At 41.9% G+C, this 16,195-nt stretch overlaps 1 protein-coding gene across 2 annotated transcripts in view; it reads left to right on the top strand.

The window, feature by feature from the left end:
• The first annotated feature begins 1,124 nt into the window (after positions 1-1,124).
• The window catches only part of CWF19L2 (CWF19 like cell cycle control factor 2), a 68,629-nt gene continuing 53,558 nt past the window's right edge, over positions 1,125-16,195 (top strand). Inside the window, exons 1-3 of one of the 2 annotated variants that reach the window (XM_039564329.1) lie at positions 1,125-1,208; positions 14,222-14,302; positions 15,047-15,166. In XM_039564329.1, coding sequence (XP_039420263.1) covers positions 1,143-1,208; positions 14,222-14,302; positions 15,047-15,166 — 267 coding nt within the window. In that variant the 5' untranslated portion in view covers positions 1,125-1,142. Of the gene's footprint in view, positions 1,209-1,238; positions 1,421-14,221; positions 14,303-15,046; positions 15,167-16,195 lie in introns of those variants that run through there. The other variant, XM_010400576.4, reaches the window with a different exon arrangement.

Raw genomic sequence — 16,195 nt, 5'->3', positions numbered from 1 at the left:
GGTCCTGTTGGTCAAGCAGCACAGGGTTGCAATAAGCTGCTGTGCCATGACATGGTGTTTGCCGTGACCTTTGCCTGCAAGGCTGGTGAGCTGTGAGCAAGGTGTGGGGAACCCACCTGGGTGCATGGGATGGGGCAACCCTGGATGTATGGACAGACTGCAGAATGAGACACTGGAAAGCAGCGCCACGGAAAGGGACCTGTGGGTCCTGGTCAGTGGCAAGTTGAACACGAGTCAGCAGTGCCCTGGCAGCCAGGAGGGCCAACCCTGTCCTGGTGCACCAGGCACAGCATCACCAGCTGGGCAAGGGAAGGGATTGTCCCGCTCTGCTCTGCACTGGGGCGGCCTCACCTCGAGTGCTGGGGGCAGTTTTGGGTGCCACAATGGAAGACCGATACAAAGCTGCTAAGAGTGTCCAAAGGAGGGCAATGAAGATGGTGAAGGGACTGGAGAAGCTGTATGAGAAGTGGCTGAGGTCACTTGGTGTGTTCAGCCTGGAGAAGAGGAGGCTGAGGGGAGACCTCATTGCAGTTACAGCTTCCTTGTGAGGGGAAGAGGAGGGGCAGACGCTGATCTCTTGTCTGTGGTAGCACTCGAGGAATCCGGCGTGCAGCTGAGTCAGAAGAGGTTAGGTTGGATATTGGGGAAAGGTTCTTTACCCACAGGGTGGCTGGGCACTGGAACAGGCTCCCCAGGAAATGGTCACAGCACCAGCCTGAAGCGCTTGGACAATACTCTCAGGCACATGGTGTGATTCCTGGGGATGCTCTTATGCAGGAGTTGGACTCGATGAGCGTTGTGGGCGCCTTCCAATTCAGGATATTCTGTGATTCTACAACCCTGTCATAAGCTGAGCGCGTCGCGGCGAACGCTGGGGAGCCCGCACAGGGGCTGAGGGGCCCGGCAGCAGAGCTCTACTCCGGGGAGGTCCCCGCCGGGCGGGGCGGGCGCTGTGCCCTCCCTACGCCCTGTGCCCGCTGTGCCCCTGTGCCCGGCTGTTCCCGCTGTCCCCGCCGTATCCCGCGGCCCCGCCGGCAGGAGCCGCAGCAGCCCCGCCCCGCCATTGCCCGGGACGCTGTTCACGACAGTGTCGCGGCGGGGCTGCCGTACGGCCGTTGCGCGGCTTCCGGCGGGCTGTGCCGATGGCGTCCGGGCTGGAGGGCGAGCGGAGCCGGGAGCAGCGGGAGCGGGAGGCGCTGCTGGCTCAGGTGGGGTGACCGGCCTGGCCCAGCCTTGCCCTGGGGCCGCTCAGCACCCCCTCGTTCCCTAGGCTGGGCGCTCCTGAAGGCTGCCGCGGCCGTGGCAGCCTGAGGAGGGGACAACGTGGGGAGAGCCCCTTCTGTGCCGAGGGGAGCTGGGCTGCGGCACCGGGAGTGGCAGGACGCACTCTGGAATTTCTGCGTGACACCCACCTGATCTCGTGCGTTTTGCCACTTTGGGTATTAATCCTCTTGGTGTTCCACTTATTATGTATTTCTGTGCTTACACCTTTGGAAAGAGCTGGAGTCGGTCGTCTTTACATTCTCATTTCAGATTTTTTTATACATTGGTAAGATGGCACCACCATCACTCCCCGTCCTTCTCTAGGCTAAACAGGCCCAGCTCTCAGCCTTTTCCTAAATGAGACATGAAAGGCATCTCCTCCTTGTCTTGTGGTCTGTCTTTACTAAAGAGGCTGTATCTCTCCATTGCAACACTCTGGTCATGGAGTGGTAATAACTTGAAGTTGTGTGTGTGTGTTAAGAAGTGGGAGCCTGATGACTTGCCTGGTATGTTGCTGTAGTGTAAGACAAGAATTAGGAGGCTCCCACTCACAGGTGCTTTGGTAGAGTTGCTGTGACTTGGAGACCCGTGCTAATCCTGATGAATTTTGTTCAAAATCTGCCTATATGCTGATTTTGGTATTTGTGGTGATTCTTGTTGTGACTTGTAGGTAAAGTGAATGCTGAAGTTGTAAATGGCGCATCACTTAGGTGACATGGCTTATTTTGGAGTTTAAGGGGGAATAACAAGAAAAGTGTAAGAGGAAGACAGAGTATGGAAAGAGTATGAGGTTGTGGTGATGGGCTTTTGACAAAAGGAAGGCCAGAGTAAGCAGCAACCAAATCTTACTGGGCAAAGACATTGTCAGAAAATAAGTAGTGGGAAAATGGCCTGAGTAGCCTGATGGTTGCACAACAGCGATGCCTTTTCTCAAGGCAAAGCAGAAAGAGAGAGGATTTCATGTAATGTATCATGTGGGCATCTCTCTTGTACAGTTTTGGAACAGTTTCTTGGCAATAAAAGTTCCCTTCAGTGATTTCCCCCCTTTTGACAAGCAGTTGAAAGGAAATACGTTTAACTTAGTGAATCACACTACCCTGCAAAAGTTTGTTGATGTTGTTAAGATGTCTGTTGCTTTCTTTACTTGATGTATTTAGGAGTGCTCCTTTGCTCAGTTCAACCTCTTGGATGTTCAGAAAATACACTTAACAGCAAGCAAAACTTATGTAGGACACTATTATCCTACTCTACCTTGCCTTCTCAGCTGGTGCCACTTTTACAGCAAGCTGTCTGGGCCAATGCCACTGGCTTAGAATCCTAGAGCAGCTCTGATTGGAAATATCTTGAAAGATCACTTGGACAACCCCTTGTGGGAAAGGGAGCCAAGGTGAGATTATCTAGTGCTCTGTTCAGTCATGTCTTGAGAACTCCAGTGATGGGGTTAAGGAAACTTTCCTTTCTGAGCATTCAGGAAGCACAGTCCCCCACCTGAATCCCACTCCCACCGCCTGAGGCTGTCACTGCTGGCACTGAAGCCCCTTTGCAGAGGGCAGCTCCAGTGAGCCAATGCGTGCTCTGCTTGACTCCCTACACGCACCACTCACACTCAGTCAGACAAGTTTCCCTTACCAAGCTTGACCTCAGGTGTTCCATAGCAGAGTCACAGACATCTGGATCCTTAGAATAATTTAATTGTGGTGCAGAACACCAAGCCAGCTTGAGCTGGGTGCCTCCAGGGAGGGACCCTGAACAACCAAATGCCTGAGCTTTTATACCCTTGCAGTCGTAATTGTGCCATAGTCTGGGGTGCTCCTGCTGAGTCCCTGGCTCCTGCAGTGTCTCTGAGTGCCTGCTCTCCTGGCTGGCCCCAAAGGTGTGTCTGCTGTGCAAAGGGACAGCACCAGTTCACAGCCTTTTGCCTCGGGCTCCCAACATTTTCCAGAGCCCAACCTGCAGCTCACACTGCAGCTGCACACTGAGCTGTCTGCACCGAAGGTATTCCTCAGCAGGAATGCCTTGTCCTCTTCCTGTGGCTCCTTGCTTGTGGAGAGAGAACTTCTGTTCTCTTTATAGAACACCCTTTACTGGAATACTGTGATGAGTTTCCTCCCTTAGGTGTCTCTTCTGAGGGAGAAAAGGCCTAACTCCTTCAGGCTTCCCTCACAGGGCAGGTTTCCCAGCCCTGTGATCATCTTCATGTGTTTTCTTTGGACACTCCAGTTTATCTGTGTCTTTCCTGAGCAGTGGGGGCCAGCGCTGGGCACGGTGCTCTGGTGCAGCCTGACAAAGGCTGAGCAGAGTGGGGTGGTGATGTCTCTGTCTCTGCCAGCAATGCCCCTGCAGATGCAGCCCAGGATCCAGTGCCTTTGTTGCTGCAGCAGTGCAGTGCTGACCCTGCCAGCTTGTCCACCAGGACCCCCAGATCCCTTTCAGCAAGGCTGCTTCCCAGCCATGCAGATCCAGACTTGTGCCAGGCTCTTGGATTATGTCGTCCCACGTGCAGGACCTTGCACTTTACTGTCTTAAACTCCATACATTTCTTGCTAGCCTGCTCTTCCAGCCTCTCCAGGTGTCTCTGTAGGATGTCTTGCCTTCGTGACATGTCCACCACCCAGTTTGGTGTCACCAGCAAACTTGATGAGGTTTCAGTCCCATCATCCACATAATTTATGAAGATGTTGAGCCTGTAGAGCCCAGTATTGATCCTGGAGGATCCACTTGTGACAAGCTGCCAGCCTGACTAAAAAACATTGATAAATGCTTAATTTTTGTGAAAGCTTTTTACAGGGTCAGACATTGCAGTAGTTTATGAAATCATAGTTTTCCTCTTTTCCTATTTGCTTCCGTTTGCATCAACAGTTTAACATGAAATAAAAGTGTCCTGTGAGGATGTTATATAAAAATTTTGCTACAACTTCCTCTTACCAAAATCTCTGTGGATGCTTTTAACTTCTTTTGTTACTACCTCTAAAATACTGTTAATTTGAAGTAAGAATATTTTACATGTAGCATTAAATGCTTTTGTGATGTTTTTATAGCAACTGGTGTTAAATATGCTGCAATCTGTGGAAAAGGCAATGAATTTGTATTTAACCTCTAATCATGTTTGGGTAGGTCTCAGTTTAGGGAGGCAGTCAAGCTGTGGAAGGAGGTTTGGTTGCTGGAGAAACACAACAGCAATGAGCCAAAGCCACTCTCATAGGGGAAAGGTTGACATTGGGAATGAGAACACTTCTTCATACTGACAGTGTGTGGGGAGAAAGGGCACAGGTTGTTTTTGGCAGAGTTTGAGTTGTTGCTAAAAAGCATGGTATCTTGAGTACAGGGGCTACACTTCTGACTACACTGTTAGGATATGTCTCAAAAGTCCTTTGATGATACTGTAGCTTCACAGGTCCTAACTCTTAGTGTCAATATATTCTGCTCATCAGCCTTGCTGAAGAATATTAGAGAAATTGACGTGGAGTTTTTAGAATGAAACCAACTCTGATGTGTTTTCTTATTGCTTAGATGTAGTATATTAAAAGGTATGTATGTCGGATCTGTGTTGAATGTTGTCATTTTCTTTGACTTGAACGAGAAACAGACCATCATTGTATTGTTCAGCATATTTTTAAAATGCAATGAATACAAATTACTCCTACATGAATATCTTAAAATATATGTGCAATTTTTGTGTGATACTAAAGAAAACTGAATGCACAACCCTAATTTTCTAAAGTAAGGCAAAACTGATTTTCTGTGTACAGCAGTAGGCTCAGAGTTGGCTTTTACCATTCAAAACTAACAACTGGGGAATAAATAGCTCTATAAAGATGTTACTTCGTTGCTTAGACAAAAGATGATGAAGTGTTAGAACTACTGTGAGAAGAGGAAAGAACAAAGCAAATGGTTGCGCAGACATATTGCACATCATTTCTGTGCAATGTGAATTAGCTTATGCAGTCCTGGTCCCAGCATCTCAAGAAGAACCAAACAACCTCGGAGAAGGTGGGAGGAAAGGTGCAGAGATGATCTTGGTGCAGACTGTCCAAGGACTCTAGAGGTTTTGAGATGAGGGAAGATAGGCTGAAAATAAAGTTAATACAAGAGAATTCTGTAAATTGTTAAATGATGTGGAGAAGGGAAAGAGAAGTGCTGTCTGCCGGTCCTTTCAGGTCAAGAACTAGGTTGTATTAAGGGATTTGCAGGTAGCCAACTCAGAGCAGACAAAAGAAGGGAACTTTCAGATGATGCACAGAGAAATTGTACAGTCTCTTGTATAGCATGTTGCAAATACTGGCACTGCACTTCCATCCAGATAAGAGTAGCCTAAAATCTAAAATACATGTTCAAAGTTATTGATTGAAAAGTTGTTGAGCCCCAGATTGCTGGAAGTTCCAGGAATATTTTGGAGATGGCTCACTTTGGACTTAAGCCTGTATACACTTCAGCTTTCCTGAGCATTACTGGACATTTTTTAGTTAGGATACTAGCTTAGATTCTCGGGTCTGAGAATGTCAGAGCACTGAGAAATCCAATACAGGGAAACATAATGGAGTATAATTTGTGAAATACTAGCCACTGTGGTTCTTCAGATCCATTTTTTGTGGAGTGTAGGAATGGATCTGGAGACAATGCCGTTGTTTTCTACAGAATTTAACCATTATAGGTGCTTGGTCCCTACATGGCCAATGAGAAACTTCCCCAATGTGACTTTTCAGCTTCTTACTGAAAGTCACAGTATAGAGTCTGTGTTATATTTCCTCATTGTTATGTTTTCACTTCCAAACAAACTAAAGCTAAGTCAGATTCTTTGATTTTCAAAGATTGTCTTGAGTGCATTGGGTAATACTGAAACATACATTAATGATCAAATGGTTTTCTTTACTATTGCTTGTGGAATTTGCTGTGTTCATGAATGAATTCTTATGAATGTCTTTGAACTACTTCTTTTTCTTTGCAGTAAGACTGAAAAGTTGAAGTAAGGAGAGGACATATTGAAGATTGGGAGCTTCCCCCCCTGCCCCCTTTTCTATACCAAAGTTTTAGAATGTAGCTAAAGTGTATCATAAGCATTTTATCCTGTACAAGTCCATGTGGGCCAAAAGAAGCTGTAGAGATTCCTTTATCTCTAATTTGGCCAATAGAGAAATTTAGGAATTAAACTTTTTTTTTTTTAAACTCATTGCATGTTTCCTCTTCCCATTTATGGACCCAATAACAAAATATTAAGCTATGTCAAAGGGCAACATTTTAAAGACTTCTTCTGTAGCTATTCTGTTATTTCTGTGAAAAGTCAATTTAGCATTTTTTAATGTGCAAGCGTGAGGATGTCATAATTGCCACGTTAATACTCTGCTGTCTGCTTTTCAGAAATGGACTTGTTGCTGCCTGTGTGAGAACAGATTAACGTCCTAAGTGTACTGACTTTCTCTGCTTTACTTGGATTATGGTTGGACTGCCTGCTGCAGTGGAACGGCCAGGCAGTTGAGGGAGGGGATTGTCTCACTCTGCTCTGCACTGGGGCAGCCTCACTTCAAATCCTGTGTGCAGTTTTGGGTGCCACCATGTAAGAAAGACATTAAAATATTAGAGAATGTCCAAAGGAGAGCCACAAATAGAGTGAAGGGCTTAGAGGTTGCAGCCGTATGAGGACTGACTGTGGTCACTTGGCTGGTTCAGTGTAAGAGAAGAGGAGACTGAGGGGAGACCTCATCACGGTCTGCAGCTTCCTCATGAGGGGAACAGGAGGGGCAGACACTGATCTCTTCTCTGTGGTAACCAGTGACAGGATCTGAGGAAATGGCCTGAAGCTGTGTTAGGGGAAGTTTAGGTTGGATATTGGGGAAAGGTTCTTCACCCAGAGGCTGATTGGGCACTGGAACAGGCTCCCCAGGGAAGTGGTCACAGCACCAGCCTGACAGAGTTCAATAAATGTTTGGACAACACTCTCAGGCACGTGGTGTGACTCTTGGGGTTGTCCTGTGCAGGGCCAGGAGCTGCACTTTGATGATCTGTGTGGGTCCCTTCCAACTCAGGATATTTAATGATTTTATGAACAGAACTGGGAGAAAACTATTGCAAGACTTTTTCTCAATGTGTTTTGATTGTTTTGGTTAGAAAGGCAGCAAGAGATTTTCAGGAACTTACCACAGCTGGCTAACATAGTCAAGACAGTTATTTGGTGATTGCGATCCTGGAAGCCTTTTACTTTGGGAGATACAGTTTGAAAGCTGTGTATTCTTTGCTTCTGGTAATCTGAGAAGTTTGCAAAAATAACTGTACTTTAGCAGTTCTGTTTCTGGAAAGATGAGATGTTCAGCCAACTCACCTTAAGGAGCTTTTTGTTATGAAATATTGAACTTACACTTCTTTTGAAGAACCAAAATGCCACACAATCCGTTGATCGAGATTTCCCTTTTAAATTTTGGAGGTGTATTCTTTTATTTGTGTAGTCTGTCTTCCAAACTGCACTGATAAAGCCCAGCGGCTGATAATGTTTATGATAATGATCAGTAATCAAATAATTAAGTGTTGACATGCAAATTGTTATTAAGCTTCAGAAATAGCATCTTGTTTTGATGAGCACAATAGTTCATGACATTGCTATTTTGGTTTACAAGTTTACAGCAAGAAAATAATCTGATGGTTGTTTTGGTAAGTGCAGGAATGTGTATTTTTCCTAGACATGAACACTTCTTTTCTTGGTACAAACTATCAAGACTTCAAATTTTGGAATATTCTTGCACCAGTGGTATCATACAGTATTTTTGTATTTTAGGGTTGCTCTTCTGTTACTTGGGTTTTTTCCATGGACTTTGAGTCTTTCACTCTTTGGCCTCTGAGGGTGATGTGATTTGACCATTCCTTGTGCAGAAAATCCTGCCTTTTGATTTTTAAGGATTACTGACAGACTGGACGTTGAGTGTAGGTAAATAAGACTTCAGTCAAATAATGTATATTATTGAAACAGTGAAAATAAATTGATACCATCAAACAAATTCGTTGCACAAACAAGAAATTATGTGTTTAGTTTTACTTATTTATATTTCTGAAAAAATTGATTTGAGATTTGGAAGCCATTATTTTTGGAAGCATCTTGTTCGATGCTTTTGACTTCAACTTCTCCCTTCAATTTTGGTTTACATTTTTTGTTTTATTTTATTTGAAAATACAACTTAAAATTAAAACAAACCAAACCAACAACGAGTGTGTAACAGTATCACTGCATTCACAGTATTAGAGCTCTAAAGAAGTTGTGAAATCAGCAGGTTTTGCTCGTGAAGTATGATCAGGTATTTCCTCCTAAAAGCCTAACAGTTGGCTCTTTGCAGTGATCAGTATTTGCTGAGGTGATGGAGTGCTTGGCAGTATTTTACGTTGCAGTTTTCAGTGGAAAATTACAGAAATCTCTCCTTAGGCAGAAATTAGTAACAAAACATGTCTCTGTAAGGGGTTATAGTTTATTCTGTGCTGTAATACTAAGCACCTCCTTTTTGTTCTTTCCCTTTTAAATCCTTCATGAAGTGTTACATCCCTAACTCTATCTGTTGAAGGAAATAAACACTTCAGCATTTAAGTCTGAGATATTAGAAGAGTAATGGTACTGAGAAATGAATACTTTTCACAAAAGATTTTCAGATTTTTGTCAAAGCACCTCTATGCATTTTTGCAAGTAACATCTTTGAACAGACCCATCGTTTTTGAAGGTCAGTGATGAAGACAGATGTCTTCACTGTTATATTCTGTAAGGCCTTCCTCTGGAGCTTGCTTTGCCACAGCAGTGGAGAGGTCCTACATTAACACAAAATACCTGTTTACAGTAATAGCAGTCCTAGCAGTAGTAGCTTCTATTTATCTGTTGTGTCTGCATGTGTACCAGCAGAACCACTGCTACCTCGCCGATGTTTCTGGTTGAAGGCTGACATCTCCTGCAGCCTGCTCTTTAAATCACGTCTGACTTTTGATTATTGATCATAAAAGTGTAAATGATTGAAGTGATAGTTGCTCCAGTGACCTTTCTTCTGCGCATTTGGCAGGTGAAAATGACAGAGGGGTGACTTTTTCCAGTTGGCAAAGCTTTGTCTGGAGGAGGTGGTGGTGCAGGCAGCTTTCTGACTCAGTTGCAAGTTGCCACGTTGGGGTGGAAGCTAAGCTCTTTCTTGTGTTTCCAGTGTTGTCCTCCTTGAGAAATCTTTGTGGATGTAGCAATAATTGGAATATTGAGACTAGAAAAATAATCTAAGCATTCACAAAAATAAGTGTGTTATTCAGACAGAGAATTGGTATAAAAGCATCAGAACTGCTAAGAAGGGTATGTTCAAGTTCCCTGGAGGGAACTTGTTGTAATGAGGGCTCTCTATCCCTGAGCTTTGGACTGATGGAAACTGGGAGGGTAATACATGCCACAGCAACCTTTCTGATAGTTGATTATCAAAACAGTTAAAACAGTGGAGTGGTTTGTATGATAGCATGGGAGATGATACTAAAATTAGAAAGCTGATTGTAGATACATTGAATGCCTTATGTTGGTGTCTGAAGGACTGGCTAGGTGTTAGATTTTTTGAAATTTCCTAACAGAAAGCTGTTGCTGAAAGGAAGTTTTTTCCACAGTTCTTTTCCCCAAAGTGCACTTTTCCCCCTAGTTCCTTGTGCTTAGACTGATAGCCTCGATGACCTTGCTAGAGTGGCAGCTTGTAAGCTTGGTCTGCAGGAAGCCACACCCTGCTTTTGGTGGGATTCATTTTATGTCAGCGTGGTCCTTGAAGTGGCTTTCCCTGAGACTGGAGTACAGAAACAGGTCTGGGTGGCTGAGGTGGTGGGAACACTGGAGGGGCAGAGAGAAGAGATGTGGGAATGGAGCCCTGCCCTTCCCACAGGTAGCCAGGACAGCAGCTTGGCTGGTGCTCTCTCTTTTGAATGTTTTTGTCATACCGTATTGATCTGATGTTGTGCTGTAGATTTTCTTCTGATTGCTTATGGAGGTAAAGGGAGTTTTTCTTCTTTTGGCTGAAGAAGTTGACTATTGAATCGTGGTGATTATCATTTGAAGAACTAGAGGTTGACCGCAGTTATAGGTGGAAAATTGCAAGGCCTTTGTAGTGCTGTAGAAAACTTCCCCTGGCCTTGGTGAGAACTGGAATAGTAAATAGAGTTGAGGTCAGGAAAGAGAGTTGGTCAGGGTTTCTGTGAGCTGGGGAGTGAATTTTTAGCCCTAGGTGACATCCCTCCATCCCTTCTGGACATCCCTGAGGGACTGCTGTGTAACAAGCTCCATTTATTGTGTGACCTCTAACTTGGCTGTTGGCAGTGTCTTTGATCTTTCCTGCTTCCTCCTGGTGTGGCATGATGTAATTTTTATAGCTTTTGGGTTTTGCAACTGCAGTGTGTTACAGGCTGCTTTGGAGCAAATTTTAGTCTTCATTTAGTAGATAGTGTTGTCAGCTACTGGGCGGGCTGGCCTTAATGACCTGCTTGATGAAAACCAGAAAGCACTTTCCTTGAACTTGGTTTCCTCCCACATTCAGATGGATCTGTGAAATTCAAAACCCTTTCGCCTACGTGCTAAAGACTGCAAAATGTGGCTCTCTTCAACCATGGCAAAAAATGCTGACATAGTGCTGTAGAATAATTATGGTTTTTATAGCATCTTATCAACAGAGCTTGCAGAGTGCCTTGCCTGCCTTAGACTTCACCTTGTTTTTGTAGCAAAGGAGACCATGAGCAATTTTATTAGGGTGTTGCGGAAGCGCGTAGTGTAGCATGATGCTTGCCCTCCTTGACAGGTTGTTGCTCATAATGTGTTCATGTGTACATGCACAGGCGTTTGCATAATTAATGCATTACTTTTGAAAGAGGGGTATTTCAGAATCATCCTGTATTTATGGAGAAAAAACTTAAAAATATTGCTGTGGTGACCTAAAATGTACCTCATTTGTAAAGGGGAAAGTATAAATTATTGGATATTCCTGTGGTATGAAAAGTATTAATGAACCTTAATGTGAATTAAATGCTTGGACTCCTGTGTGTTGACAGATGTGAAACTATTAGAGTTGGTCCTCATAGATAGAATGGTAAGCCTGACAGGGAAATTAATTAGGTTTTTTTTTTATTTTTTACATTTTATGACATCCTAGTAAGCCCTGCAGCTTTTGAAAAGAAAAGTAGAATATAAAGGTAAGTTTTGAAGCTAATAAAGTAGTGTAGGCAGATTTTCCGCCTCACTTCCACTTGAAGTAATTGTGTGTATATGAGGGGAAAGCATCACGAACAATAAGAAATGAATATTCTAATTTGAGGGAGCTAGATTTTAGAGGTAGAAAGATTTAGAGGGTATTGCTGCTAACTTTCTAGTCTTGTGTTAAAATGATATTTTAGGTGAAATTATAACTTCCATATTTTTAGATCTTTAGGCAGCTTTTTTTTTTTTTTTTGAGTTTGCATAGCTATGTTCTTAAGAATCTTCTATATTTTGTATCTTTGTCTAGGCGACACAAACTTTCACCTGATGCTTTTGTTTCTGTCTCTCTTTCTAACAGCCTGGTGGTCAGTCTGCCACTACACATTCGCCTTGCCCAGTCCTGTTTCGTTCAGTATTCAGGAGACAGCAATCTATAGTCTGATGATGATTTCTAGTCAACCTGTGTTCTAAATGAGTATTTGTGTACTTCAGCCAAACTGATGATCCACCTCTTTCATCAGGATCATATATCTCAATTACTTAAATACTTGCCTTCATTTTTTCTGTTTATTTTTGGATCTAATAAAAAGTATAAAAGCTCCTTTTGTACCTTATTTGTAACATTAACCTAATTTTATTCAATGTTTATTTGTCACTTTGGTAGCATGAAGAAAATAGTAATGTTATTTAAAATATACTTGTCATTATAGGAAATTATAAGAGGCTAAATCTTCCATGACAGGCAGAGAGCATATACAATGAAGACATGGTGACAAGTTGATCTTGAGTGACTTTTATTTGTGGCATTTATAGATTTATGTGCCTGAGAGCTGCAAAAGGGGTGGAAGGGAGCTGTTGACTCCAGCTGCAGTTCTTTCTCAACCAAAAGAGAAATGGTATATAGGGAAAGCCTGTCTTTTTTTCCAATCTACATCTTGGCAACTTGTTTTGTGTTTCCTTGTGGAGCAAACGGAGTATGATTTGGTTTTTTAAAAATTTTTTTTCCATTTAGAACTGTATTCAGGTTCCCTTTATATCCAGTGTTTCATCTCTGTCCAGTTATAAGCTTAAGTTTGGAGTCTGTGGCTTGTAGACGTTTTGTGAGTTGCATAGCTGAGGTTATTATCCTTCACTTGTTCAAAAATGTGGCATGTTTACTTTTACTCAGATGAACATATTTTTAAGACAAAAGGGCCATCATTGTCTATATGGTCTAGAAGAGAATGTATAAATCAGTGATTTCTGCATGAATTTTCAAGGGTGTTGTCCTAGATGTCTTAGGGTGGCCAGGGTTACCTCTCTGGATCATGAAGGGGTAGCAGGAAACACACCTGAATTTTTTGGAGTCCTGGGTGGTTTTGGTGATGCTATGTTGTGCTTAACAGCTATTTCACTCTCACTGAATTGTAGTCCTGCTCATTCTTTTGTTGCTTTGTTTACTTATAAACTGGAAAATGTTTTGATACTGGAATAGGTGTCTGAATGTATTCTTAACTCATTCTTTCTTTATGCCTGCCTTTTGAATTTTAAGAGGTAGCATTCACCTTTGTAGACTGTCAGCTTCATTCTAGATGGAAGTCTCAGTCTTGGCCTCTTTATTCAAGCTGATTTATACTATTTTTTGTTTGTTTTACAATATTCCTTTGTTTAAAATCAAGAAGTCTGGGTAGCAGCCTTGCTTTGCTTGCATTTAAGTGCATTGGAAAGTTTTTCACCTGGAGCTTCTGAGAAAGTAGACAATGAAGGTTTAAAAGAGTGTTTTGTTTGGGCACAGATGTGTAGGGTTTTTTTTTTTGAGTTCTTTGTGTTGTGCCGCTTTCAATATGCTGATGCCAATGTTCAAAAACACAACAGCAGTCCTATCTTGTGAGTTAGCACTTTAAAAAAAACCTCTTTTAATCTTATTTTTCTTATTTTTTTAGCATATATTTCTGTTCTTTGAACCCTTATAGTGTATTGGTCATCTTCCTGCAAGCATTGTTTTCTGTCAGGACAAAAGCTGCAGATTTCCTTCTTGGCTATATCAAAAAAAGAGAAACTGGCCTGTGGTAGGGAGGTTACTGTCTGGTGCAGGGAACAGGCTTGGATCTGGAGAGCTGATAGGTGACTAGGAGGAAAGACCTCAACTGCTGTCTAATCTCCTGAGAGTTTTTTATTTGCTTGTTTTAAATATTGGTCTTTTTAAAACTTGTATGTGTTCTCTTGGCTTATGTTTGACAACACTTTCTGGTAAAAGTTGGTGTTTAAGGATAAAAATTCCAAACTCTACCTTTTTGTTTTGATTTTAGTTATTTTAAGAGAAACCCCTCAAATAAACAAAAACCCAAAGGCACGTTAAAATTTGCAAGACTTATCTAACACAAAATTAGGGTTGTTATAATATAAAATAACTTTCCTCCTGTTCAATCAGGGTATGGTGATATATGGCATATGATAGATGGGATAAAGAATTTCCTAAGGACAAGTTATACTTCAGTAAACTTGCTTCCAAAAGTCGTATTTATGCTTAAAATAGAGTGAACTTCAGAGGCTGAAAAAATAATTATTTTATTGATGTGGCTTATAAAAATCCTTTTTAGGTATTGAAACTGTTTACAGTGATGGTTATTTTTTCAGAAGAAGCAGTAAAAGTATTTCTAGTTTTATCTCCATAGCCAGAAAGGGAGGAACATTCTGAAGCCTGAACTGCAGTTCTCAACATTGTGTATGGTTGTGTCAGTGTGGCTTGCAGAGGTGTGTCTGTAAGGAAATGCTACTGAGCTCCACCTGGTTATTTTTCTTCTCTGTTCATCTTAGGCCAAAATTAATTATGAAAAGAAGGAGAGTTGCAAGCTGCTAAAGGATCGGGGAGGTGAAGATACATGGATGCCTGCTGATGTGAGTGAACGTATGGAACAACTGGAAAAAGTGATAGAATTGTAAATCATTGAATTAGATTGTTACCTTTACAGCAAGTTTATATGAACAGAAGACTGAGGGCTTTAAGGTGATCCTTAAAAGCATCCCATTTTCTGGTTCATTCATGCTTTGATATTAGCTTTTTTTAAGGTAGTAATAATCTTTTACTCACCATGAGGAAGAAATTTTGTCATTCAATTCCAGTGTTAATTTCTACCAAATGCAGATGAGCAAGTGCTATCAGACAATAATAGTTCCATGGGAAGAAATCTGGAGGATTCAAGGCTTCATAGCAGTCTCATTTGTGGTCATTCACTGGAGAAACCTTAATGGAGCCTCTGAATAATCACACGCTGTTAGTGTGCAGGTATTTCAGCAAGAGAAGGATGTGAATTGATAATGTAGTGATATCTGAAGAAACAGGTTTGACCAAAGTAAATGTAGTGTAGTAGATACTATCTGTATAGTTATAGTGCCTTAGTTCCAGTGAAAAAAATATTGAGAGGGCAAGAAAAATTGATTATTGATGCAAGGTATGCTGTCCCTGCCCCAGCACCCCACCCCAGCTCACCCCTCCCTTCATAGAAGAGAGAAAGGGTAGTAAAAGGTAGTTATGTGTGTTTTACCTTTTTTCAGTGTGGTTTGGTAAGTAGGTTTTGATGATTTTTTTTGTATATGGGTGATTTGGTCTACTGGATCTCATTCACAAACATTTACTTGTAGGAACATTCTGTGCAGAAGAAAAAGAAAAAGGATAAACATTCCAAAAAAGCTAAGAAAGAAAAGAAGAAAAGTAAGAAACAAAAATCTGAAAAGAAGGATGACTTACTTGATAGTTCTTCAGTAAGTAAGAAATTTTAAAATAATTCAAATTACAGTCTTAGAACTTGAGCCATTTTAGTCCCTGTAGATGCACATGGTTAGTAAAATTTAGGCTTAGTCTCATCATTTTCTATTGGGAAAAATTGTGGCAAAATTTGTCAGTTCTAATATACTGAGTATTTAATCAATTTAAAATAGGCCGTTATGTGAGTGCTTGTGAATTTTATAATATTGAATCCACTCATTAGGAACTATAAGGGATTTATAGTTTTTCAGCAGAGAGAAAATGAAAAACAAAATCCTCATTCTGGTAGAGAGAGGAAAGTTTCCTAGGTACCCCATAGTCTGTGGTATATGATAGAAAGAGGTGTCTAAAATTGCAAACACTTGACTTTGATTTTAAGCACGAATTACTTCTGCCTTTTCCCACAGATGTTCAACCATGGACACTCCCAACAACATGGGAGTTGAACATGGGTCTGAAGGACTTGTACATTTGATCTGTAAGGATATGCCTTCACATGGAAGGGCACTCTGGCAAAACAGTGCAGAGACTGCATTTGAAATCTGGTTGCTGCCTTCTGGCCACATTGTGGAAAACATCTTCCCAGCATTTTTGGTGCGGGTCAGGTGGCACTGTTACTTTGAATTTTCAGAGAGTTGCTTTTATGGACTGAAGGAACGTGCATTATAATGAGATTTATTTCTCAGGGATTGATATCAGAGATGAACTATAATACCAGTGTGGGAAGTAACCAAAGGCACAAATGTCCCACATTCTCCATGGGAGTAACCAAAACCCTTCAGATCACAACAGGGACTCCTAGGATACAACACAGTCCTGGCTGTAACTTCCATCCAAACTCTGTTACTCCTAAGACAGGTTCATGTAAATAACAAAGAAACTCTGTTCAATGCAGTCCTATTGGCTTCAAGTGAAAAATGTGAGTACACTGTTTGCAAATGCAAGTGTAGGAAGCTAGATACAGAAATAGCAGGCAATAGTATGTACCGTGCTTCATATTGTGCTGTGCCCCTTTTTAAATGAGA

The sequence above is a fragment of the Corvus cornix genome, chromosome 1 (genome assembly GCF_000738735.6).
Source record: "Corvus cornix cornix isolate S_Up_H32 chromosome 1, ASM73873v5, whole genome shotgun sequence".
NCBI classification, from domain to species: domain Eukaryota; kingdom Metazoa; phylum Chordata; class Aves; order Passeriformes; family Corvidae; genus Corvus; species Corvus cornix.
This window is presented reverse-complemented; position numbering and strand designations above follow the sequence as displayed.